Source organism: Nymphaea colorata, chromosome 8 (assembly GCF_008831285.2).
Source record: "Nymphaea colorata isolate Beijing-Zhang1983 chromosome 8, ASM883128v2, whole genome shotgun sequence".
In the NCBI taxonomy this organism is placed as follows: Eukaryota; Viridiplantae; Streptophyta; class Magnoliopsida; order Nymphaeales; family Nymphaeaceae; genus Nymphaea; species Nymphaea colorata.
In genome coordinates, this window is record NC_045145.1 from 19,467,788 (window position 1) to 19,493,113 (window position 25,326).

The following is a 25,326-nucleotide window of genomic DNA, read 5'->3' on the forward strand; positions in this document are numbered from 1 at the left end:
TGACATCCCTAGCTAAGTTTCTACCTTGCACCAACTTATTCCGCTATAAACTGGCCTTGATTCCTTTTTCAATATGCCAACTTCAAGCTGGTGAAGAACACCAAACAAACGAAGGAAAAAGAAAACCAAAGAGCTAGTGATAGAACGCAGAGAGCTGTTCACATGAGGTGGACATTGATTTCCAGAGTCCAAAAGAGTACTGCTACTTGAAAGTTCGAGGCAACTTGAAGAAAACGAAGCGAAGCAAATGGGAAAGCTTGGAGATCCACCCCCATCACCGCGTCTCCGGCGCCATGAAAGCACTCGCTTATGCTCGGACCTCTACCATCTATCTCTATCTACGAACCAACTTTTATTTGCTTCTGTCCTCAATCCAAGTTTCTTGAGAGATTTAAATGAACCAAGTTGATCACCTCATGTATATTCTATCTACCAAATCCGTCGATCGAGAACACGGAAACATGAATTTTGACTCCTTAAGCTGTTGAAAAGGGAGTTCATATGCCAAAATCCACACGATTTAGAAAAAAAATGTAAGAATCTTTTTAAGTAAACCAATCATATTGACCACATACAGCCTTTTCTGGGGGAATGTATAGTTTTTCTTTTAATAAATTGCAAACAATGATAAAATGAAAGAATCTCTCTTCCCTTTTCTCTTGTTATTAGGGTCTGAGGCTGTTTTTAATGTAGATGGAGAGCATGATGCCCATCACATATAAAGTTAAAGTGTCACGCATCTATCATTTGCAATTCAAAGAAGAAGTGCTCAAAAAAATCAAATTGAATATGCTATGTCCTTAGAAGCACGTAAACATTGATTAAAAAACAAAACAAAAAAAATTTTGGTTTACCTGAAAAAAACTGCAGTAAGTCAATGAAGAAAGAGTCTTCAGCCTCATCTCCTCTTCGTGGTTTTTCTTTTTTCTTTTTCTTTCTTTCGTTTTGATTTGCTGGTTAAGAAAGAGGGCGAGAGAAGCAGCCAGGAAAGCCCAGTGAAGACTTGACCGACCACTAGTCAAATATTGAAACCATTGTCAATGCCGTGTGCATGAAGAGAGGTTGGGGCGACAGACGCAAACTGAAACTTAAATACAGATGTGGACATGGCTGGTGACGGTGGATTCCGTCCAAAATTTAAAACCCAACGGTTTTATCGCCCAAGACTCAACGATGGGAGGTCAATTACTCCGCAAAATTGAACACTGCAGAATCCGAATGAATAAACGACCTTGCTAAGCTCTTTGTTTGGTGCATGACTCTAGTCAGATGGCTGGTGGATGGTCAGTTGCTGGTTTGAGTGGTGTCTTGAGATCTCGACTGCAGAATTCGCATGAATAAACAAGCTTGCTAAGCTCTTTGTTTGGTGCATGACTCAGTCAATGGCTGGTAGATAGTCAGTTTCTAGTATGAGTGGTGTCTCGGGATCTCGACTGGAGAATCCGAATGAATAAACAAGCTTGTTAAGCTCTTTGTTTGGTGCATGACTCGAGTCGGGATCTGGACTGGAGAATCTGAATGCTTTGTTTGGTGCATGACTCGAGTCAATGGCTGGTACATGGTCAGTTGCTGGTTCGAGTGCTGCCCTCGGATCTCGTTCTTGGGATGCCAAACAGTCGCAAAAAAAAATTTATGAAAGCCAATCTGCATTGTTCAAATGGTTCGATGGGAACTAACTAACATTATTTAAAATGTTAATGTATAGAAGTTAATTTTTAAAAACTTAAAAAGGAGGGTCATGGCCCCTGACTGGATAAAGCCCTTGTAATTCAAGCAGCGGTGACAGCAACTAAGAGCGTAGAGCATAGCTAAGAATTTTTTGTTACAGGAGTTAAACTATAGTTTCAAAATTTTAACAATGGCCGAAATATATATATATATATATATTAAACTAAAAATTTTTAAATTTACATATAAATTTTTAAAGTTTTTAAAATCTGAGGGGGCCCCTGCCAGCCCCCTTCCCTCCGCCCTTGTAAGAGACTTGGCTTGGTGTTTATTTACGAAATTTAACATTCTCAGGCTTATCTTTTGCCCATTAACTTTTGAAATGTGATTATGTTTTGTGAGTTTTTACAAAAGGGTCACACTTTTTTCTGAAAGACTTAAATAAGAACTTAGAGTGAATTTCCATTAACTTGAATAAATGGAAAACATTAGCAGGAATTTTTGTATATGTCATCCTCTATCACTACATTAGATTTTTACTATTTCACTTAACACTTTTTCTCTCAACTTCTATAAAAAGTATAGTGATTTTCAAGGATATGGACAATGTACTTCGCTTTCTGGGGAATTAAATTTTTCTAATTTTTAAACATACAGTACGATGCTAAATCTTAAAGATAAAAGCATTTACGACTATCTGTTTATTAAGAAATGGCATAAATAGGTCTTGGCTGATAACCGTAACCATGCTGACCATGCTATATAAATCAACTGACGTTATCAGATTGTGGAAGCAATACACAAGCATCAGTTTAGGAATGGGTAGAGATTGTTTGCTTAATTATGATCACTCCGGCTTCTTTTCCTTCAGTAAAAGGCCTTTGAATAGATTAACTAGTATTGTAAAAATTTGTTTGCGAACTGAGTTCAGAGCTACTGATACGGTGAATCGGCTGATTCACAAAGTCAAGTGAATTAATTTCATCAAGAAATATTAAAAAAAATAAATGAAAAATATACAAAAATCATTTAAATTAAAACTCATAGAGAAATTCTTTTTAGAACATTATTAAAACTTGACGCATGGTAGTATTAATTGGCCATTGAATCAAATTTGTTTGCCACTAATTCAATTCAAGCGGACCGATTCAGGCTGATACTGATAAAAGTGCTTTGAAGTAACGAGCAACTCCATCAGAATTTGCAAGGTCACCAAAAGGTTCTTTGAGCATTGGACTCTCAATATGTAAATAGTTGAGGCATATGCAACTGTACATTAATGTTGTAATGATATATCACAAAAATTGAGACAGATTCGCCGAGATCCTACATTCCCAAACATCCTATAGCTACCACATAGAGGTAAGCAGATCAAATATGCACACTTTTTTAACCACAAGAGACGGTGGAGGATAGGTGAGGTGAAAAGCCTTGATCAATAAAGATGTCAACTTATCATATTCGAGTTAGATGTACTTTTAACTATATCAACTTTTTTGGATATTCGTATACTCTGATTCAAATTCGAATACGAATGAAGAAAAGTCTTATCCAAATTCAAATTTGAAATCTGATTTCACAATCCAGATCCGATTCAAATTCAACTTTTACATTCATATCTGAATCCAAATCCAAAATTCGAACCAAATCTGGTTGATTTTCAAAATACAAGAGCATTGAACATACAATGTTTATTTAAAATTAAATCTGATCCGAATCCGATCGAACATCTATGTATATCTAAATCAAATCCGACTTTTCAACCAATTTTTTAGAAGCAGTTCGGTTGGATATGCAATTCAAAATCCGATATATTAACATCCCTATTAATCAATGTCACTTTTTTATTGTCCTTTCCCCTATTTTATTAATATCATTTGATGCTTAGAATCGGCAACTTGATGTGTTTTCCTCCTATGCAGATGGAATCGATCGCACAAAAGTCCAAATATCATACTTTTACGACTCGTGAAATCTCATACTTCTGAAATGGTGAAACATCATTTGAAAGTCAGATTTGCAAGCTTTAGGCACTAAGATCAACGTCAGCTTCAGAAAAAAATAGAAGGACATATATATGGAGGCATGCGGTCATAGGAACATTAACACAGTATTAATATATCGTAAAAATTGAGACGGATTCATAAGATATTATATTAGTATTGCCAACTACTCCCATAACAACCATATTCTACATCGAAGTGACCAGACCAAATATACACACTTTTTTAACCACTACAGGTTGTGGAGGACCAATCAGGTGATCACCCTTGACCAATCCCACCTCTCCACTCTCTTCTTCTTCTTCTTCTTTTTTTTTTTTTTACGGTCAGAGCTTCCCATGTTCTTCTCATAAAATACGGTAGATGTGATATTTTCTCTTTCTGTATACATACAAACACGTACATAACTTGGTCAACAACTAGCAGCTTAGAAATCAACAGCTGCTAATATTAATGACACTTAGTATTGTATTTATCTCTTATTTTCTTTCCTTCCTTCTTATATTGAATGGCTTTAATGAATAGAGATGACAATAAGCGACATAAAATAACGGGAAGTCGTTATTGATCGTAAAAAGTCGTTATATTGAATGGCTTTAATGAATAGAGATGACAATAAGCGACATAAAATAACGGGAAGTCGTTATTAATGACACTTAGTATTGTATTTATCTCTTATTTTCTTTCCTTCCTTCTTATATTGAATGGCTTTAATGAATAGAGATGACAATAAGTTTGCTTTCTGGAAAAATGTTTTTTAATTCTGTTTGGCTGATTCATAGCATCATCGGTTCAAAGAATGAATAATGTTATAGTTTGCGTCTCAGGATTCCATATTATAAATTCTGATTTCCAACTTGTATCAGGAGCCTAAAGAATATGGCAACGTCTAATAGTATCAGCCTCAACCGCCTCTTACTTCTTTGTTGGGAGGTGCGGATCTGTGTGCACGTTTCATGAGTGGAGCTAACTCGGACTTGACTCGAACTCCTTTCATGAACCTTGACTCATTAAATAAGTGAGATGAGTATGAATTAAAAAATAAACAGTCTAAGGGAACTCGGCTTTGTGTAAACTCAAGCAAGCTTGAAAGAGAATATGAAAATGACGATTCACAATATCTGTCACAGCAACTTCCCCCTTGCTAACATCATGTTAAAAATTAATTCTTTTGAAAATGGATGTCTAAGCCAAATCTCAGCTCAGGCTTAGCTGACCCAAATTGAGTCAAGTTGGAGCCACCTTGGGGCTGAGCCGAGCTTCATCTAGTCCACTCAAGCTCAAGCCTAGTTCGAGTCCCTCAACTTGGCTCGAACTAGGCTTCTGTACAGTCTCCCCGATATGATGCTTATGCATATAAGCATTATGGAGTTCATCATCACTGACGAGCAGGAAGCCATTTCCAAACGAGACTGAGTTGTGTGCGCCAAAAGAAAAGGGGATATTTTGGTAATTATATAAAAAACACTATTCTTTTTAATCTTTTTATTTAAAAAAAAAATCCTTACCAGAAGTTTTTCCATACTGACGCATGAAAATTTCATGCATCAATATGATTTACATAACCAGCTTTGCTTTTAGACTGCCAAATGAAAGGGCCGAAAAACCAAGTAAACTGAAGGTATGTGTGGGGAGATGTTGGAAGAGCCAAGGCGTCTCCAACCCACACCTCATCAAACTACAGTATTGAGCACTGCATTTTTTGCAGCCCAAAAGAGTACTACTCATAGTAATGAATATCTGGCTCACCAGCCCGATCAACTATGTTACACCCCTTGAAACACATGAGAAAATCCAGTGCCGCCATATTAACATGCAAAGATTTAATGCTCATCTCTAAATCCTGCTGGTACTTTTCTACCTGCACTTGCTCAATTCAAATTTGATTGCTGATGCATTTAGCTGGCCATTAGTTCACTTTTCAATCAATCAAGGCCGGTGCTTAATCTGAAAGCAGCGAACGTAAAGCGGGGGCTTTCATGCACATGCAGTGCCGTGCTCTTGCGACAATACATGGTTTCATCCAACTTGGGATGAGAGATCATTTTATTTGGAGATTTAGAACATTATCTCTCCCCCTCTATCTCGACAATTCGCAGCTCACTTCCTTCGTAGTTAGTCTTCATAGCTAAACACAATAGTTTGCTCTTTGTAGTGGCAACCTTTGACCCACACATGTGGAGATGTAATCGGTTCTAACCGTGGCTAGATCCACAATTTACCATATCTAGTTTTATCGGATCTTCTTTAATCAAAGCCATTTGAAACTAAATCCAGATACAGCAAGGGTAACTTCATGTATAATGAGGTTGGATTCTGGTCTCAAATTTAAAAATGCAGTATCTGAATATTTGTGATTAGATCTTTAGCTATCCATTTACGCCTCTAACCAGTAGGTGAGCCAAAAAGGTTACTCCTAAATGAGCAACTAAGTGTTTTTCCTTCAAAATATTTGTGTCAAATACCGTTTTAACAATAGCATTAGCATCAAATGGAGCAGAGCTTAGAAGGCCCTTTGTTTGGTGACAGTGACAAAAGTACCAATGACGTGATTATGAAGATTCAGAGAAGCTTGGATGGCTGTCTTCCTGTCTCTGTTCAGCGCAATAACTGCTCCTTTGAACGTGAAAAAACTGTTTTTATCTCATTTTTACATTACTGATAGCCTACCGAGCTACGTCTGCCTGAGATCTGATCCCTTGGAGAGAAAATAGTGTCCACTTCTTCTCTGAGCCTCATATAACTGCAAGAGCTGATCTACTCTTAGTTGCCTTGGCTACTTTACAATCCAGTTAGACGCTTATGTTCTAGGCAGTGAGACATCATTTAAATGCCAATTTCTTAAAGTTGTTTAGAACAGATAACTTAGTTGAAACTTGAAAATGGCAACTCAATTCTTTTGCAAACTGAAAGGGAACTAGTACAGCCTCTCGCTTGAGCTTTTTACCAGACCCAAACTAGTAATGGACACGTGAAATAAGCATCATCATAGCAGTGTTTCCTTCCTCTTACAAAGGATTTGAAGTCTAGTAGCAAAACGTGTTGAGAGGGTGAGGATTAGGTTTCCCTATGGTGGCGAAGGCTTTCGTTCTTGGGTCTGCTCTTGACTGTTCCATGCAATTGAATTGCTAAGAAACAGAAGGCAGTGAACGCAACTTCCGAGGCCTGCTCCGCTTCCTCCGTTACATTTTCCAATGACGAAACAGTTCACATTCATTTCATTCCTAGCAAAAAATCCCCGAATCCATATGCGCAAGACACGCGTATATCGCAACAGTAAATAACCTATGACTATGTGCCAGCCATGACGCCTTCGCCTTTTACTGTCTAGCATTTACAATTTCAAGTTATGAACTGTATTGCGATCCACGATTGAAAAAAAGAAAAAAAGATGACACCGGAATGCCAGAGAGAGACAGAAAGAGAGTAGAAGAACCGGAAAAGGGAAACGACAGAAGGTTTTTACATATATCGCTTCTGTTCATGGCATTTAATTTACTATACATCCTAGTTCTGACTTGTGCGCCGTTGGTCAAGAAATTAGAACTACTACAAGAACAGTTAAAGAAAAATACCATCCTTTCCTACTCAGGATGACACCAGACCCATGTAACAAACCACTACTGGTGGTGCCGGTTGCCGCATTTGAAGTCTTGCGAAGCAAATGAATAGAGTAATTACTACCAATCGCTTCCCCTCCTCCTCCGCTACAAGGAGGTATTCCATAAGGTGCAGAGCTCTTAGGCAAGTCAGATGGGTAGCACAGATTTGGATTCCCCCATACCACCAAACGCCTCCCCATTCTCTGAAAGAATCCCTGTGGGAAATGCAACTCCCCGGACAGATTGTTGCCGTTGAGATACATGCCGCTCACGGAAGGCAGACCTGCAAGCTTAGGTGGTAGCTCACCGGAGAAACTGTTGTCATTAAGTGCCAGAAAACGAAGCTTCTGTAGCTCTGCCAGTGATTCAGGTATGGTTCCCACGCAGCGGGAGGCAGAGATGTCAAAAGTGACCAAGCTCCCCAGCCTCTCCCAAGGGACAGTGTCCAAGCACCCATCAACTAAAGGGTTGCTGCCCACAAGCATCCCTTCAAGGAGGCCCATCTCCCCAAAAGAAGCAGGCAAGCCTCCAGAGAAGCTGTTGTTTCTAAGATCCAGCAGCGTCAGATTCCTCATCCCACCGAGCTGTTCTGGCAGCTTTCCTGAGAGCGAGTTGCTGCTTAAATCAAGCTTGAGAAGCGAGCCAAGCCCACCAAACGTGGTTGGCACCTCCCCAGATAGCCTATTGCTGCTCAGATCCAGTATCAGCAGCTCCTCCAACAGCCCCATGGTGACAGGTAACTGCCCATTGAGCCTGTTCCCTGCAAGAACCAACCTGTTCAGAGCTGCCAAACTACCCAGACTCGCCGGCACAGCCCCTTCCAGAGCGTTGTCGGACACCACCAGTGAGCGTAGCCTCTTGAGGCAGCCGAAACTCGCCGGAATCCCTCCAACCAATTGCTGATTCCGGCGAAACTCGAGAGTTTCCAGACTCTTTGACAGTGATTCCCAGTTCTTGACAGGGATGGTTTGGGGGTAACTTGGAGAACTGAAGCAGCTGAAGAATGAGACCGACTTTAGGTGCTTGAGTTGGAAAAGGTGGGGAGAAATGGCCGCCGAGTCGATGCATTCGAGGGAGTTGTCGTGGAAGGGACCGACGTTGACGGCGGTGACGTACCACAAGTCGCCGAACAGGTCGCAGGAGATGCCCTGGATGGGAGTCCAGCCGCAGGGATCCGGGAAGAGGTCGCTGCCATTCCATGAACTACCAACCAAGGACTGAATCACCGCATAGAGAGATTCTCTTTCTCCTGACGTCATGGGAGAAGAGGTGCCCCCTGTCTGTGAGGACGCATATGGAATCGCCAGAAGCGAAACAAAGAAGAAGGATAGGAGGAAGCAAAGAGCCACGTCTGTTGAGTTTGGGGTTGGCATCGAGAGTGAGGAGAGAAGGAAGGACGGTAGAGATTCTGCGCATGAATGAATAGAAAGAGTACCCTTTTTTTATAGAAACTGCTGCGAAATGATCGTCACGAATCTAGCAAAAGGAAAGAGCAAGGCATCAAACAAATCAGTAACCACGAGGAGAAGGATGTAGACCTTGATTTAATTAGTCTCGAGGAGGAGCAGAGGTAGGTGAAGAAAAGGGAAGAAGACTCTATCTCTGCCTCTCTACAGTCCACTTGTAAACGAGGGAGTTGCTGCTGGTTAGCATCTTCTTATCACGGTCCACGAGGGACTGTGAATAGACAGACTACGCCATAATATTGCTGATGAAGATGGCTCATGCCTGCTAAAAAACATTGTAGCCAGATCACAAACATGTCCTGCTCTTCCTTTCCCCTTCTCATTAATTTATGTTCAGTCAAAGCTTTATGTACAAATAACGATGACAAGTACCGGGATGGCGGATGGCCCATATAAATCTTCTCGGTTATCTCTAGTAGAGACCTCCACGGATGCAACTGCAGACAGTTCGCCATCTTGGCACAGGAAAGATATAAACCCAGAAATATGGTTTGTCATATTATAGCCCTTTACATTACAGAGAACTGGTAACTTGGTTGAGAACTTTTTTCACTTCGTGGTGCTTCTTATCACGATATTCAAGAGTGAAAGTTGACATGATGAACCATGTATTAATGGCGACAGAGACAAGTGAAATACATATGGATTTCTTGGGTTTTCTGTGAAGGGTTAAAATTAATCGGGGAGGCGACAGTGGGGGCGTGACTGGTAGCGCCAGGCGCAGCAAAGCCTCTCGCCATCTTCATTGGAATCCGAGCTTTTGCAGCTTGCGTCACAGATCAAAACCGGTAGGCCGTAAGTTTCAATTCATTGGACATTTGGACTATGTTAATTTCGTTTCCCATCGCTCGTAAAGGTAAACCGACAGAAGGACCGACTGGTTAAGACGGGTCCCTTTTTGAGAAACAACAGTCACATGGTTCAATCTGGAACAGTAAAGGACTCCAGAAAAAGAAACATGTTAGTTGAAAGTTTTCAATCTCTTATTATTAGTTATGTTCATCTTATTCGTTATTCCATTTCACGATATTGTCAACTGATCGAGCTTGTCAAAGTACCGAGAGGTAGGGAGCTCCTCATTTGACACGGTTGGGTGATGAAGGGTATACACTGGACTGTTTGGCAGGAAGGACAATGTGACAGTTAGAGTTGTTTAGTCCTAAGAACATTTTAGGAGTATCTCATGAATCATCTTATGGATTATGTTAGATTTAGGTTAGATTCGTGGAACATTAGTTATAGTGTTTTATAAATCTACATCAAATTATTGAGACAGAATAATGACACACTCTATCAAACAACCTCAAAGTATGGATGAAAGAAATGGATGAGTATTTCATTCTATCCTTCCCCTTAAAACACGTCTTCATCGTTTCCCTCATCTCCCATGCTACCAAGTCTACTTTTTGCAGAGCCCTTGTTATCCTTCAACTTTATATTGGTATCTCCCTTAAAACAAGAAGATGATGCCACATGAACTTAAAATAAAAACTGAATGCCTGCAAACCCCTACCATCTTGCGCCAACCACCCTACGAACAATCCACAGGGCTTTTCAATGTAACAAAAATAAGATGTGACATTAGCTAGAGTACATATGTTTTTCCTATCTCGAGTGCAGGATGAGCTTGGTACGCCTCATAGTCAAACAAGATGCAGACTCACTTGGGTCTAATGTAGGTTTACATGTCACTCTTTGTGTGTGTCTGGAACGAGTTGTTGGCCTACACCTGAATTCTTCCGGGGATCTGTTCATCTAGTCTCTCACACACATAACCTAATGCATCGGACCGATGTGTGAGAGCTGAGAGGATGGAGGCTCGGGACCGCTAAAAAATCCGCTTTGTGTGCGCATGTGTCGCCAGCAAGGGCTCTTTGTTTCGTCTGATGACTCCGACTTGAAGGTTAAAACTTCAATACCAGTAGACTCACATAATTTGATGGTGGTTTGCCTCTCACTAGCTTGTCGAATTTTTCCCCAAGAAAAGGACCCTTCTACTTGACAATTTGTGATGTCCAATGTAAATGTTAGCCACTATTACGAATATCATATCATTGAGAAGAAAAATCATCGCTGCAGGTTCTATCAGCTAAGACTGCATATACACATTCAACATGGTTCGTTTGCAGGAAATTGCAACTTGGCTCTGCTTTTTAGCTTTTTCTATCTGCAAAGAACTGTCCTCTGAATCTCAAAACTTTTGTGAACTGTAAAGGCTGATCTTCAAGGCAAGGCCCCTTGAGAAGCAAGCTTAAACACTCCAAAGTGCAAAGAACGATGTTAAACAGAAGCCGTCGGTAAGCCCAACTGCCGACAGGTTTTCACCTCCTCTACCAGGATCAATGCTTTCAAATTGGTGCTAACATACCAGTTTGAAACGTCTGCCCCAACAAGAAGAAGCAAACACGGTAAAAGGGAGAGAGAGCCATAATTAGATAAAGCCATAAAAGGCAAGGTGGTCCTGCACCTCATCAAAGGGGCGGCCGGCCATGTCCCATTAGGTTTATAGCTGCCAATGCCAGGGATTGTTGCAGTGCATTGGAGTTTGGGAGAGGAAAAGGTATTTTGATTCTTGGTTTGGTCGGGGTTCTGCCAGGAAGTAAAATCCGGGGAAGGGACAAAAGAAAAATAGAACAATAAGATACAGTAGTACAGTAAATAATAATAACATTGATATTATTATAATATTATGAAGAAGAAGCTCATATAAAGCAGGCTTGATAAGGCTAAAATGAGGGCTGCAGCATTTTTTATTTTAGCACTTCTTGGTTGGTGATGGTCGCAAATCTGGGCATCATAAGGCTGGAACGAGGGCTGCAGTCTTTGGCAAAGTAGGCTTACAGACTAGATAGAGAGGTGGTCGTCCACTTTTTAGGCTGCCTTGTAATTTGAACCACCGTCATCAGTGAACGGTCCTATGAGGTAATTTAGAAACTAGAAATTAAATCAAAATAAGGGAAAGGAAAGCATCATCTTACCCTCTTCCTCATTTGTGTTTCTTTCTCTTTTTCCTTTGGGAGGAGCAGGAAAGAGGCAATGCTTCCATGTTACAGCAGTGACTACGGCCTTCATCGGTCCTTTTCAGTTTGCTCTATTCTGTAACTTTTCTTTTCCCCTTTCCTGCTATGTAATACCTTTGCATTAATTCCCCAAGTCATTAAATCAATCGCTATATATACATACCCACTCAAAAAAGTTATAGTACTACATATTGGAGAATTCGAGTACTCCTCTCTTCCCCCTCTCTCTCTTTCTGTGTGAGATGTTTATTACCCAGAGGACCGTGCGTGTAGGTAGTGGTACTGAAACCCCATAAAGAATGGCGGTACGCATTAAATTTAGAGAAGAATAAACGTTAATACCAAAGACGAAAGGCCAATCCTTTAAAACATGTTTGCTTCCTAATTTCATGTACAAAAGCCAACTCCAATGAGTGGTTTTGGTCGTTTTCAGATCATCTTCGTTAATGAGTTTTCAGATTTCATGTACACGAGAAACGACAAATCTTGTAAATTAAAGAACAAACATGCTGTCAAGCAGTTAATTGTATGTGGCCCATATTTAACGAAATTGGCAGGTTCAAGAAACTTATGCGCCTAGCGCGTGCTACCTTACACACATACATGCACGCATGCATGTCGACCATGGTACTTACAATTTTTTTAATGTGTGAAGAATACTTAAGAATAATTCTTTAATTAAGAGCTTAAAAGCTCAGACTGCCCTGCTTTCGGTTGTTTTTGTTTTTTAACTTTTTTATAACATGAACTAAAGCTGGTTAAAAACAGATTTAAATCACTTGCGTAAGCCTTCTAATATGCTAGCACTGCCTGCACCATTTACTTGGCTTTAATTCTAAGAGCCAAATTGAGCAAGTGGTACATTCAGTGCTGTGCTGCACATGCAGGCACGCCAGGCAGTAAGTTTGGACACTTCTCTCTGAACGAATATTCCAGCATATGGCTCATGACCAAGCTCTTGGCTAAGTGGAGAAGATTACACATTTGACTTTGACCATGGGTACTTCGCTACCAACAATGAAAGCGACTCTCGATCCAGCAACCCTGTCAACATTTCTTGACTGGTAAATCACCCTAGCAGCAACAGTTAACCAGATTTACCGCCTTGTAAACGGTGGTCCATCCACTACTGTGCAAGAATAAGTAAATGAATGAATTTCTTCATGTCCTTTCTGCAGTTCCGACTAACAGCAGGCATTTGAGTTAGCACCCACCTTCCAATCCCAGTTTTTTTTTTTTCCGCCATTGAATGGGAAAGGATGTTGGTCATTCATGGCGTTCCTTGTCTCGGTATCAAGCAGGTTGATAATTGATATAATTGGTTCCCCTCTGCAGAACCTCACCAGCTTCCCCCTCCATTCTTCCTGTTAAAATATTGTCTGGCACGAGAGACTGTCTCAAAGCTTTTGCTCCAAATTCTGATGCGGGTATTCCAAATAAGGGAGCAAAAGCTGGTCATCCGATTCATCATCAGATATGGAATCGTCTGCCACCATTCCAGCAGCTGAACAATTACGTTGGTGCCTCCTGACCCTGATGTTCTCTGATTAACATCCTCTGAAATGTCTTTGGCAGAGGCGCACGGCGGTTTTCTTCTTTTGTCCATGCGGCCACCCATGATTCCTAAAGAAAGGAGTGTCTGCGTCTCAACAGTTCTGGTAACAGTCAAGAAGTGATCATCAAACTTGACCGAGGGGTCAGCCTGATCGACCGTTGAATCTAAAATAGATCGAAACTAAGTACATAAAGATCCCTTTTATTGGCATAGCCTAGTAAAGCCTGCCCCACTCTGGCTGACCAGTAAAAGGCACAAACAGAAATAAATTGAAGGTATTAAAAGCATGCCTAATGCTTTGACGATACTGAAAAACGCCTGGTTTTAATTTTTCTTTTGCAAAGTTTATCAGAAGAACAGTTGTTGTTAGGTTAACCTACTCTACTCTTGAATTTACTGCGAACTAATCAGTAGAATGACCATATTAGGTGCTCTTCTTTGTTGTGACTGTCAAGTTCTTTTGTCCTTTTCAACTTTTACAGCCTCATAAATGCTCAAGTAGTCTGGGTCCATCGTCTCTCCGTTCATCAAGAATGAAAAATGAAATGAAAACCAAAGTGGTTTCTTCTGTAAAACACGCACACACACTGGCAAAGAATTATCCTTGTCTTCCTCCCCATAGATTGGTTTAGATGCAAATTAAGACTGCAGCGAAGAAATCACAAATTACAATAAATGTAAATTACGGTCCCAAATATCTTAAACCCCAACTGTCAAAGGCGACAGTGGATACACGTTAAATAGAGAATTATCAACTAGTTAGTTACTTCTAAGTTCTAACTGACTGTCAATTTCATAAGAAATTTAATCAAGCATTTGCCACTCGTGATGGATGAAATGCAAGCAAATCAACAAACTGAAACTTACACAACGAAAACACTCACTTCCAAGATTTCATGCAACCTTTTCATGTTTAGTGGAGGTGGCCCTTGGCCTTTGATTCTGACCGCCTCTGATGTTCTTCAGATCTCATGAATTGCTTCCACGATCGCCTGAGTAACACGCGCCCCGCCAATCTTCGTCGTCCCTAACGTCCGAATTGCCAAGTGCCTCAGCCTGAGCAACTGGGAGTCTGGAAGACTCAATTCTGCGAACGATGTTTTAGTCCTTCTCTTCCTAGCCAAGCTCCTATCTTCTAATGCCTCTTGAACCCGCTTTTCCCGTGGAAACTGACCCTCTCGGACATCATCCCCCACGCTAGTGTGGGCAGTTGCCCACACCAACCTCACAAACTTTACTCATTTTTTATTATTTATTTTATGTTAATAATTTCGTGTATTTGGTTGTTTATATATTAAAACATTAGGATTATCAAACTATCGTCCCACAACCAAAATTTCTGGCTCCTTTAATGCCTCAAGTTGTTCTGACCTAATGACAGAGCATTTTCATTCCCTAATATTAATTCATGTAAATATTTTTTTTTTTAACAGTCAATTTTAAAAGGATTGAGAGATATAATTGTTCATTATCCCTTACCTACGAATTTCTCATATATATATATATATATATATATATATATATATATATATATATATATATATATATATATATATATATATATATATATATATAGTAGGCGACGAGCTATTTCTATTAAATCCTTAATTTGTTTTCTTAATACAAAAAAGTTAATGACACTGCAGTATCGGTCCGTCTATGCAATAATGCAGGGGCCAATATCCAGCTCCTTGAATAATACATCGATATGTCTCGGCTGATTGAGCTCCGTAATATTTGAATAAAAAGTAATCAATTTTAATTTTTTTTTATTTGAAAAAGCTAAAAAGGGTAGTGTAAATTCATGCAGACTTGAGCCTATTAAAATATCTGAATTTGGGATGCTAACGTACTACATCTCCTCATCACAGACATATGCAGCGACCCATTTTAAGAGACAGATACGTAACATAATGTTTTTTTGTTGTCAAAGGCCCCACTTCTAAACCAGTAAATCTTAGCACGCATTACTCATCAGTGAAAGCCACCCTCATCCCAACAGTACTCTCTACCCTTCTGGACCACTAAACCTTAGGCCGCATTAAACCATTAGCCACAAATCACCGCCCCGTGAACGGTGGTCCGCATGTCAGTGTAATATCTTTTTTCGTCTCGCTCCACGGATTCAGTAAGGATGAGGGGACACCCACCAACCAAGAAGCAGCGATCATTGATGATCCCCTTGCGCTACACCACGTTAAACTCAAATCTTGAAGCATTACACTACTAAGAGCAGTCGATAAATGAGCTTGACCAACGTGTCAGGGGAGACCAGCAGTTCAACGGCCGTTTGTTTCTTGACATCATCAGGTAATGACTGCCCAACTAGCTTTACAATAATAAAGTTGCAAATAAACTAACGGAAAAGAAAAACAAAAAAAAAACAAAAACAAAAAACAAGTCACCGACTTCTGCACCCACTGAGATTGCGTTGCAAAGGACAACAGGAGGCAACGCCAACAGTCAAAAGACCAGGTGGGTATGGAAAAATCATACGAGAGCTTGTAACTAATTTCTGTAACGAAGAGTAAGAAGACAAAGACCGCTCCTTCAGAACGGATACAACCAAAAAAAAAAACTGCGAGCTAAACCAAGCAGAGAGGAAATCCAAGAACCGAGCTGCCATTGCCACTTGAACCAGCAACAACTTGCAACTTCTTGCGACCAAGAAAACTTAAAAAGGGTCAGTTTATACAACAAAGGAAAGCAGTGTCCTGAGGGGAATAAGTAAAAATAATGCCTACTTCAATGAGGGGGGAGGAGAAAAGGAAAAAGAAACTCGTACAACCACCACAAGCTACACGTCATGACGTGAAAAATGACACGACCAGTATACTAACATAAAGTACAAAGGCTCCTTCAGGAGTACATAAATCAGCTAGAGGATGCTATCACCAGAATCTAATGTGGAACCCCAAAGCTGTCACGTGGTGAAGAAATTCCATAGCTTCTTCCCTATAGATTTGTTGTGAGCATCATCATCATCCTCGTTCTCATAACCATCATCCTCGCTGCTACCCTCATCCTCATCATACGCTGCCGCCTCATCCCTTTCCTCAAGAAGAGCATTCCCACCATTCTCTTGCTCAATGTAGTTAAGAATATCTATTCCTGCGGTTTCACCATTGAAGTTGCTCTCGACGCCAACTTCAGTCTCAACCTGGATTAAGAAAAAATACAACTTTCAATAAAGATCCCAGATCATCTTCAAGAGATGTGACAATTAGGAAATGTGCGGATAAGACGATTAAATTTTAACTTTCCCCTGTTTAAAAGAAGATTGCTTTCTAAGAAGATCCCATATCAGCTTCAAGACATATGGCAATCAGGAAATATGAGGATAAGATGATAACTTCATCATGAAGCGGTAACTAGACTTTGCTTTGGCAGTCAAAAACCACATAATTGGCACAACCAGAACCCGTGCCTGGCTCATCAACCTCAACTGCTACTAAGGCATATTGAGGCCATGGTGAAAATGGAAATGCAAGCTTCAGCAACAGCCATCACTTGACTCTCGGTATAAACAGCAGACCCACAGTGGATGGATGCAAGGGATTGGATTGAACACTCCAAAACAGAGATTGAACGTTGGTCAAATTCAGTATACTGCTGAAAATAGAAAAGGATCCCAAACAACACACATCCTAGCTGCTTGGATCCCCACAAATACCGGCATTGTAAAAAACACAACTGCACAATGAAAAGAGAACAAGCAAAACCTTTGTAATTTTCTGTGATGAATATTGATGGACTGAAAATAGAAAAGGATCCCAAACAACACACATCCTAGCTGCTTGGATCCCCACAATACCGGCATTGTAAAAAACACAACTGCACAATGAAAAGAGAACAAGCAAAACCTTTGTAATTTTCTGTGATGAATATTGATGGACCTGGACAATTGTCTGTTCCACCTGAGGTGAACTATTTCCAGACTCACACACCCTGAGTCCTCCCTGAGCAGCTTCTTTCAGAGCACCTGGAGCGCGCCGGTGATCAGAAGCCACCTGTCTAGTATCATGTACCTCACTCAAAGCTCTTGCACCAGCATCCTTATCTACTGCATTGTCTTGAACTTTGGCCGATTTATCTTGCTCTCCAAAATGGTTATCAAGCTTTGCAGCAGACGTTTGGGCAGCATCCGTATTTGCACTGGTTAACAAAAAGAAGGGCCATCTCAGACAAGATATAAATGTCAAAAACAATGTTCATGTACTTCACTAAAGAGGATAACCACATATCTGACATGATATGCAGTAGTGCCATCTTACACTGTTGAACGCCTCAGATTGTACCGCTTTCTTCCAGGTGTTTCAGCATCAGCCACATTTGTAGCTTTTCTTTTCCTCATCCTGCCAGTGACACTATCAGATCGCACTTCAGTATCATCAGCATCACTAGTAGCAAATGATGAAACTGTACTCTGCCGTTTCTGCCAAGCCCCTGCATCCCCATCAACAGATCCCTCTCTGTGCTCTTGGCTCTGTGTCTCTGCACCGGCAAGATATGCCTTGGCCTCATCAACAGTCGCCTTCACTGAACGTGATCGTCTAATGCCTTTTGTTTTACGTCTTCTGCCAGGCTTTTGCCTGCTGCTGCTGGACACAATCGATTGAGAATTGTCTCTGTCATCAAGTGAAGCAGCTTCAACTGCTTCATCCCTGCAATTCCTTGTATCAAGAGATTGTCTTGGCTCATCCTCCACTTGGTAACTATCTTCAGGTAAAACTCCATGCACAACAGCAGCGATATTTTCTGTGCTTGCAGGCAGTTCCGGTTGACTTGCAAATCGTGAAGGTGATCTTCCATTCAGAGTTTCCGGAGAAGCTTCACTTCTCTTTATAGGAGAAAGATTAAATATCTTTGAAGCACATTTTCGTAACCATGACATGCGACCCGGAGAATTAGAATCAGGACCGAGTTCACCAGGCATTACCTCTGCCAATGAACCTAGATTAGATATTTCTTTCATATACCCATCAACAAGGGTAGGCAACAAATCAGTTTCAATATCCTTCAGCTTCTGTAACTGAAGTTCAGATCTTCTCAGCTCTTCCATAATGATATCATCACCTACAGTATGTTTTAACTGTTCCAGACAGGCAAGAAAGGCTTCCATTCTCTTTGCAAATGCTTTTCTCTCGTCTTTCAATTTTTCACTTAGAACAAGTAGTTGCTCACTGTCCCTACTAATCTCTAAATGTTGTCCTTCAACATATCTCCTCTCTGTGACCAACTGTTCTCTTTCTTTCTCAAGCTTTTGCAAGTTCTGGTGTAATTCTTCCACTTGCTGCTGAACTACATCCTTTTGGGAATTAATATCCTTCAAAACTCTTTCTTTGTACTCCTGGAATACTCTCACTTCATCCCGGAAATTCATATCCCTCAGATCAAGATCAGACTTGATTTGATCCTCACGTTGACTCATCTCAAGCTCAAAATTTTGGCGTTTAAACTCCAGTTCTCTATGAGCTTGTTCATAAAGCTCTGACCTTTCATGCGCCATGTTGCTTTCAAAGGCTTCCTTCTTAAGTCTGATAGCTTCCTTCTCCCTCTCTATGTCTTCCATTGCAATTTTCTTCTCATTCTCTAAACGCGCCCTTTCACCATCCACCCATTCCTTCAGCCTCGCCTTTTCTTCATTAACATGTGCTAGTTCCTTTTTAAGATCTTCACGTCTCTCATCCAGCACAGTCCACTCCCTCTCAAAATTTTCCCTCTCCCTTTTCAATTCTTCGCCTTCTTCTATTAGTAAGTTCTTCCTAAGTAAGCTGTCTTCTATCTCTTGCTTCAAAATTGACTTCTGACGCTCAAAGTCCCTCCTTTCATCTTGGGTCACTTTAAGATTTTCCTGTTCATTGCATATTTGTTGTTTTTCTTCCGCCAGAGCAGCTTTAAGATTTTCCAACTCAAATTTTGTGCTTTCAAGCTGATCCTTCTCCGCCGATATAAGGTTCTTCTCTGCTAAAATACTTTTTTCTTCTGTTTTGATGGATTTCTCCCGTTCCTTCAATGCTTTTAGTTTTGAATCTAAATCTTTCTGTTTTTCCTTGAGCTTCTCTTCCCTCTTCTCCAGCATCTGCTCACGTTTGGCAACCTTTTCCTCCTTCCTGTCCACCTCCTTCACTCTTTCATCAACTGCAAGCTCTTTCAACTTTAATTCCTCATCAACAGCCTTCCTCTTTAGTTCCAGCTCTGCTTCAAACTCACATTTTCTCGACTCAAGCATAGCTTTGTGCTCATCAACAACTCGCTGAATCCCCTCCTAAAAAAAGGACCAAGTTCAATTATGTCCCGGAAGAAACAGATAGGAGAAATCCGATTACAATCAGAACAGTATAAAAGCAGCAACATAGATTATCAAGGTATACAAAGAGATTGTAACCAGTGAAAAAGAGGGAATTTTATTTAGCCTCCTACGTACACTACTTATGTGCCATGCAATAATTAATAATCATGACATAAAGAATATATACAGATTATGAATGCAAATTCTTCAAGTTACCAGCCACAATAGATATCTCAGCAGTGTCTAACAATGTTAATCAACTTTAACGCCAAGAATGATATAACCAATACAAAACCAACCATGGCAAAACACTTAAACACCAAACACAGTGACAATTAATTTATAAAACGACTAAGTCACCTCTGTATTGCTCAATAATCTTTAATTGTTTTCAGAACAAGTTTGCCTAAAAGATGTAAGGCCAATGTGATTTCACTTTATTATTCCAATATAGCAAAATATTTAGCTTATGCCAACCAAGCTTTTGCTTATGCTGAAAGGGGCCTATTTTGCCTCAAAACAGAAAATGTTGTCATAATAGAATATCTTGAAGAGTTATTCATTTACAAGCCTAGGCACTAATCTTCTCTCGTGTCCTTACAAACCAGTGAAGTCTCCACTTTTTGTTCTCTAACATTTAGCTTATGCCAACCAAGCTTTTGCTTCTGCTGAAAGGGGCCTATTTTGCCTCGAAACAGAAAATGTTGTCATAATAGAATATCTTGAAGAGTTATTCATTTACAAGCCTAGGCACTAATCTTCTCTCGTGTCCTTACAAACCAGTGAAGTCTCCACTTTTTGTTCTCTACTAGGATCACTTGATGAATGAAAAGGAAGGCCGCATAAGTTAACCTAGTAGGAACAACATACCTTGCAAAAAAAGAACGCATTCAAAACAGAAACCTACCTAGATTACTTTAGTGACATATCATCAGTCCTTTTTTTGGGTTTGTTGACTCAAGGGAATAGCAACCTGGCCAAGAGGCACTCTCGCTCGCCTGGTGATGTGAAACCCCGAGGCTAGGCACCCCGTTCCGAGGGCCTACTCCTGCTTCAGCTTATGCAGGAGTTCCTGCCATGGAAATAGAACCAGCAACTGGCTGCTAACCAGCTGCTGGCCTGACCAGCTAACACAAACCACTCGTGGAACACATCACCATATTTACTTTAGTCATTTCATGCAGAAAAAGGCAGAGATATGCAGTAAAAAGAACATGCTTTCACTCAGTCATTTTATTCAAGTAAAACATGATTAAGATGTGTACATTTTCCTTAGCATTTAGCGCATCTTGGAGTTCAATCAATTCTTTCTCTTTCACCTCCAAAGCACTTCTCTTGGCTGTAGCTTCCTGCAATTCAATAGTCAACCTAATTAATTTTTCTCAAAAACAATAAAAATTGCAATTTCTGAACAGAATGCAACACAAATAAGAAATTTCTGAACTAACCTCTTCTTGATCAGCCAGCTTGCTCAATCTAGAACTGATATCAGCCTCCTTCTCTTTGCAGGCTACAACATCTATTTCAACCTTCCTACGTAAATCTTCAAGTTCCTTCTCCTTTTGCATGAGAGCCTTTTCTTTCTCATTAACCTTTTCCTCCCTCTGATTAAGAAGCCTCTGTCCTTCGACCAACCTCTCCTGACCCTCCTGCAATTTTTTGTCCCAGTCTCGGAGATTCTCTCTTTCACGGGAAAATGCTTCTTCATGTGCTTCTCGCCTAAAGTCCATGAAATAAAACTTAACCCAGAGCAACCCAAAAATGCAACTTACCATTAAAATACAAAGTTTCATATAGATGCATGGATTAGAAAGCCAAGCCTAACATTAACATGGTGCAACAATAGCATGGGGAAAAGAATATTACTCAGCCTTCAAGGAAGCCCTTTCTTTCTTTATGGTACTTTCTCGAGCATCAACTTCTTGCAATTTCCTTTCTGCATCAGACATTTTTCGATTTGCTTCTGCAAGTCTTGCTTCAGCAGAATGAATTTTTGCTGCTGCCTCCAAAGATTTTTCTTCGACGCCAGCAACTAGGGCTTGAGCTTCAGCCAATTTTTTATCAGAAGTAAATTTTACCTCTGCTGATTCTACACGCATCTCATGTAGTGCTTTTTCCATCTGTATCAAAAGAAAATGGGAAAACAAATAAGGAGACTAAGTAACTAAACATTTACCATCGCATCTCTTGTAATATCTAATGGGTACACAAACTAGTGGTCAAACAAACTACTAACGTATGCCTAGGCATCCTAATGGGTACACAAACTAGTGGTCAAAAGAACTACTAACTTATGCCTAGGCATCCTGAGAGAGAAAGAGAGCCTCACAAGCTAGTCATTTTGGCCTCCCTCTGATTAAGAAGCCTCTGTCCCTATGCCTACGCACATCTCTCTCCCTCTCTCTCTCTCTCTCTCTCCCCCACCCCCTCTCTCCAACCACCACGAAACCATTGAAGAAAAAAAGAAACAGTATTCCCTTATACTCTTTTTGTGCTCTTGATACTCCCCAACAAAACCATTGGTGAAGAAAGACATAGTATGTTCTCATACCCTTTTTCTTCTTTATTAGTTCAGTTGGTACATTCATTTGCTCTATCTGGTAGATTGATTAACTTTTGCATGTTAAATTACTTTTTAGTAGTCCAGTGTTGATTCACTTAGTTGCTTATTGGTTGGGTTTTAAATGCCTATAAGCCTTGAGTATTCCTCTGGTTTTGATAGTGCATGTTCTGTAGAATTATCTAGTACATAATAGCTCCATTTTTCTTGTTGCATGCGATAATATGTGTATACACATATTAGTCTGCAACTCTGCAATCTTCATTGATTTTCTATTTTACATTAGTCTACAAAGTTTTAAATTGTTTGACCACTCCTTAGATCCATGAAGTTATGCAATAGTGCATTTACATATGATTACTTAACAAAATATTTGTCTCCTGTTTTATATTTGTGAAGTTATGCACTAATGCATTTATATATGATAAACTAACAAAATATTTGTTTCCCTTTTTTTCTTTTTTCTTTTAGAGGACATGCCATGAGCACAGGTCATGAAAAGGTCCAATGCTATTCTACTTATGAACTGACAAAAGGAGACCACCTAAAGTTGCTACCTAGTTGCTCAGCAAGATGGACGGACTAACTGATTTGACTACAGAGAAAAGAAAAACTTCCGACAAAAAAAATTACCATTAGATGGCATCACAGATTAACCTAAGCCAATGCCATCAGGATTGCTCTTGGGATTTATTTAGCTTTTGGGTTGTTGGACCAGCCATTTAGCTACTAATTGTACCATGCATAACAAATTGTTCCACTTCCCTAGGCTTAACTAAGTACAAGAAAATTGGATGGAGACTATAAACAGAACTCCAAAGTCAAATGCTCCCCTTGATGCACTCACAACCAGACATGCATATTAAAGCTGACATTCCAAGATTTTTACAAAGACAAGATTTTGAAAGGTCGAAAGCCCATGGAAATTTGATTTTTGTTTGCTTTTTATCCCCTTCTTTCACTTTTCTTCTTCATCAATTCCCAAATCTAGTTTCTTGAATTGTCCATAAAAAAGCATCATTGCACCAATGATGCTATACGTGGATTATTTTTATTGTAAAATAATATCTGGTTTTTTAAAATGTCCACCAACAGCTGCATCATCACACTAATGCGGCTATACTTAGATTTTTTTTTCCTTTTGAGGGGGTAGCGGTGTGGGAAGAAGCATAATTTAGCTAAATTGTTGGGCAAGAAAGAGACTATTCCAAAAGATCCTGAAAGGTTGATCATTTTAAGAGTCCATATAACAACTCATTCACCATTAAGTTGGTTGTCTAAGCTTTATGATTATGTATTCTGCATCTATCTTGCTTCAAATGGACTGGGTAATAAAAGGCAGTAGTTAACCCCAAACAACAGTTTCCTGATAAATAAATCAGTAACTGGGATAGACCAAAATATGATCAATTGCACCATGTCTGCTTCTTGCCTTTATGTCACATAAGTTGTCAATGGTGCTCCATAAAAATGATGAAGATATAACTTGAAACTTCTTTGGGAATATGCACATAAAGGATGACTTCAGATCTATTCATGAAGATATTCATACCGCTGGACTAAATCAATAGATCACAAAAAAGAAAAGACTTAAGAGAAAAACCCACAAACAGTTTCACAAACAATAATAAAAAGGAAAGGATAGTTAGTCTCCATACATCAGACACACACTGTTTTTCCACCCCCAAAGCCTTTCTACAAGCTTCTTCTCTTTTTTCTGCTTCAGATAATGCAATCAAATGGGCTGCTTGTTCTCTTTTAAGATTCTCCTCAGCTTCCATTAATGCTTGGTTTAAATTCTCAAACTTGGCAGGCCAATCCTTCTTCTCAATCAGAAGGAGACCCATATTGTATTGATAATCATAAAGCTGCAATAACATAAGAAACTTATATCAGAATGCAGTAACCTGACAAGAAAAGAAGTTTATAATAAAAAAGGCATACAAAAAAAATAAAAATAAAGCATAACGAACACTACTATCAGGTTCCAGCATATAAACCAGCATATAAACCATAACCTTGCACAGATCCAATCTCAAAAATTGAACTAAACGGCACCAGCATATAAACCATTCATAATGAATTTCAAATGGTGCTCGACTTATAATGAAATGTATGCATTAACTATCAAATTTGCGTGTGTTAGAAGATGCAAGTTTTCAAGTTCAATTTCAGAGATGAAAAGTGCCCTTTTCAGGTACTATTTTCTTTTCATACATCCACCATGGTTGACATAAACGACCTCTCCCTGTCGGAAAATCATGAAATCGCGAAGATAGTCGGTTCAATGCTTCTAATTCCGTCGGTAGGACCCAAAGAAGTAATTTAGAAACGCATGAAGAAGTTGCGACCATAAAGAAGCTGAACAAGATTACCAACAAGAAGGTTGACGGCAAAACAAGGAAAGCAACACCACAAATTTAGAGCAAACCTCAGCCTCAAGCTTAGTGACGCGCTCAGCCAACGCCTCCCTCTCCTTCTTCTCCAGGGACGCCGGTTCCAGCGCACCGGCCTCCCTGAACCTCTTCCAGACCTCCACCTCCCCTGGCGACGAGAACATCCCGGGCGTCACTACCCCACCGTTCTCCTCAAGAGAAGCCCTAGGCGGTGGGCACTCGAGGACCGCCTTCCCTTTCGCGGATGCGGAGGTCTCATTCTTGCCGGCGTCCGTCTTGCCGGGGGTGAGACTCCACCTCGGCCACCCCTTCCTCTGAGGGGTGAACATTCTGCTCCCCCTTCACAAAACGCCGTCCAGATCTCTCGCTCCCGCTCCCGCTCCCGCTCCCTGATCAACCCTAACCGCCAGGGATCCAACCAAAATCAACTCCCGATATCGCTAAAAACCGGAACCCTAGAATAGAAGCAGCACCAAATACAAGAAAAAACGTGAACTCCAAAAGCGAGAGACGACAAACCTGCCACGCCTTCCCTCTCCTCTCCGTCCTCCCCCTCTCTGCTCCTCCTCCTCTTCCCTCGCTCGTTGGTGTGCGTGTTTGGGCGCGCGCGCACGCGTGCGTGCGTGTGTGTGTGTGGAAAGAAAGAGAGCGCAAGAGGGCGGCTTGCCTTTTCCTGCCTTTATCCTCGCTGGAGCCTTCCCTTCTCCCCTTTTAAATGTGATCCAAACGGGCCTCTTTTAAAAAAGCAAACGCTCCTTCAGAAC

The 25,326-nt window shown here is 40.4% G+C and overlaps 2 protein-coding genes across 6 annotated transcripts; both read right to left on the reverse strand.

Moving 5' to 3' along the window:
* Positions 1-7,111: 7,111 nt before the first annotated feature.
* Positions 7,112-9,602, reverse strand: LOC116258497 (piriformospora indica-insensitive protein 2-like). 2 transcript variants are annotated; one of them, XM_031635665.2, is made up of 2 exons: positions 8,812-9,602; positions 7,112-8,681 (listed from the first exon to the last, which is right to left on the reverse strand). In XM_031635665.2, exon 2 carries the CDS (start codon positions 8,644-8,646, stop codon positions 7,204-7,206), a length of 1,443 nt encoding a protein of 480 aa, XP_031491525.1. In that variant the 5' UTR covers positions 8,647-8,681; positions 8,812-9,602; the 3' UTR covers positions 7,112-7,203. The 2 variants fall into 2 exon arrangements, with proteins under 2 accessions (XP_031491525.1, XP_031491524.1); XM_031635664.2 differs by having other exon boundaries at positions 7,112-9,001; positions 9,112-9,601.
* A 6,344-nt stretch (positions 9,603-15,946) lies between these two features.
* LOC116258608 (nuclear matrix constituent protein 1-like) lies at positions 15,947-25,254 on the reverse strand. 4 transcript variants are annotated; one of them, XM_031635835.2, is made up of 9 exons: positions 25,082-25,254; positions 24,598-24,961; positions 23,825-24,034; positions 21,473-21,726; positions 21,055-21,325; positions 20,872-20,955; positions 17,589-19,582; positions 17,211-17,469; positions 15,947-16,474 (listed from the first exon to the last, which is right to left on the reverse strand). In XM_031635835.2, exons 2-9 carry the CDS (start codon positions 24,889-24,891, stop codon positions 16,238-16,240), a joined length of 3,603 nt encoding a protein of 1,200 aa, XP_031491695.1. In that variant the 5' UTR covers positions 24,892-24,961; positions 25,082-25,254; the 3' UTR covers positions 15,947-16,237. The 4 variants fall into 4 exon arrangements, with proteins under 4 accessions (XP_031491695.1, XP_031491694.1, XP_031491691.1 ...); XM_031635834.2 differs by having other exon boundaries at positions 17,178-17,469; positions 24,598-24,951; positions 25,082-25,253; XM_031635831.2 differs by having other exon boundaries at positions 17,178-17,469; positions 25,082-25,253.
* Positions 25,255-25,326: the final 72 nt, after the last annotated feature.

Bases quoted from the DNA above. Each gene is read 5' to 3' on its own strand.
- LOC116258608 (XM_031635834.2), bottom strand. From the start codon at position 24,891: ATGTTCACCCCTCAGAGGAAGGGGTGGCCGAGGTGGAGTCTCACCCCC. The intron at 20,956-21,054 runs GTTAGTTCAGAA...ATTGAATTGCAG, and splicing joins AGCTGGCTGATCAAGAAGAG to GAAGCTACAGCCAAGAGAAG. The intron at 19,583-20,871 runs GTACACATCTTA...TCCTTTTTTTAG, and splicing joins CGCTAAATGCTAAGGAAAAT to GAGGGGATTCAGCGAGTTGT.
- LOC116258497 (XM_031635665.2), bottom strand. From the start codon at position 8,646: ATGCCAACCCCAAACTCAACAGACGTGGCTCTTTGCTTCCTCCTATCC.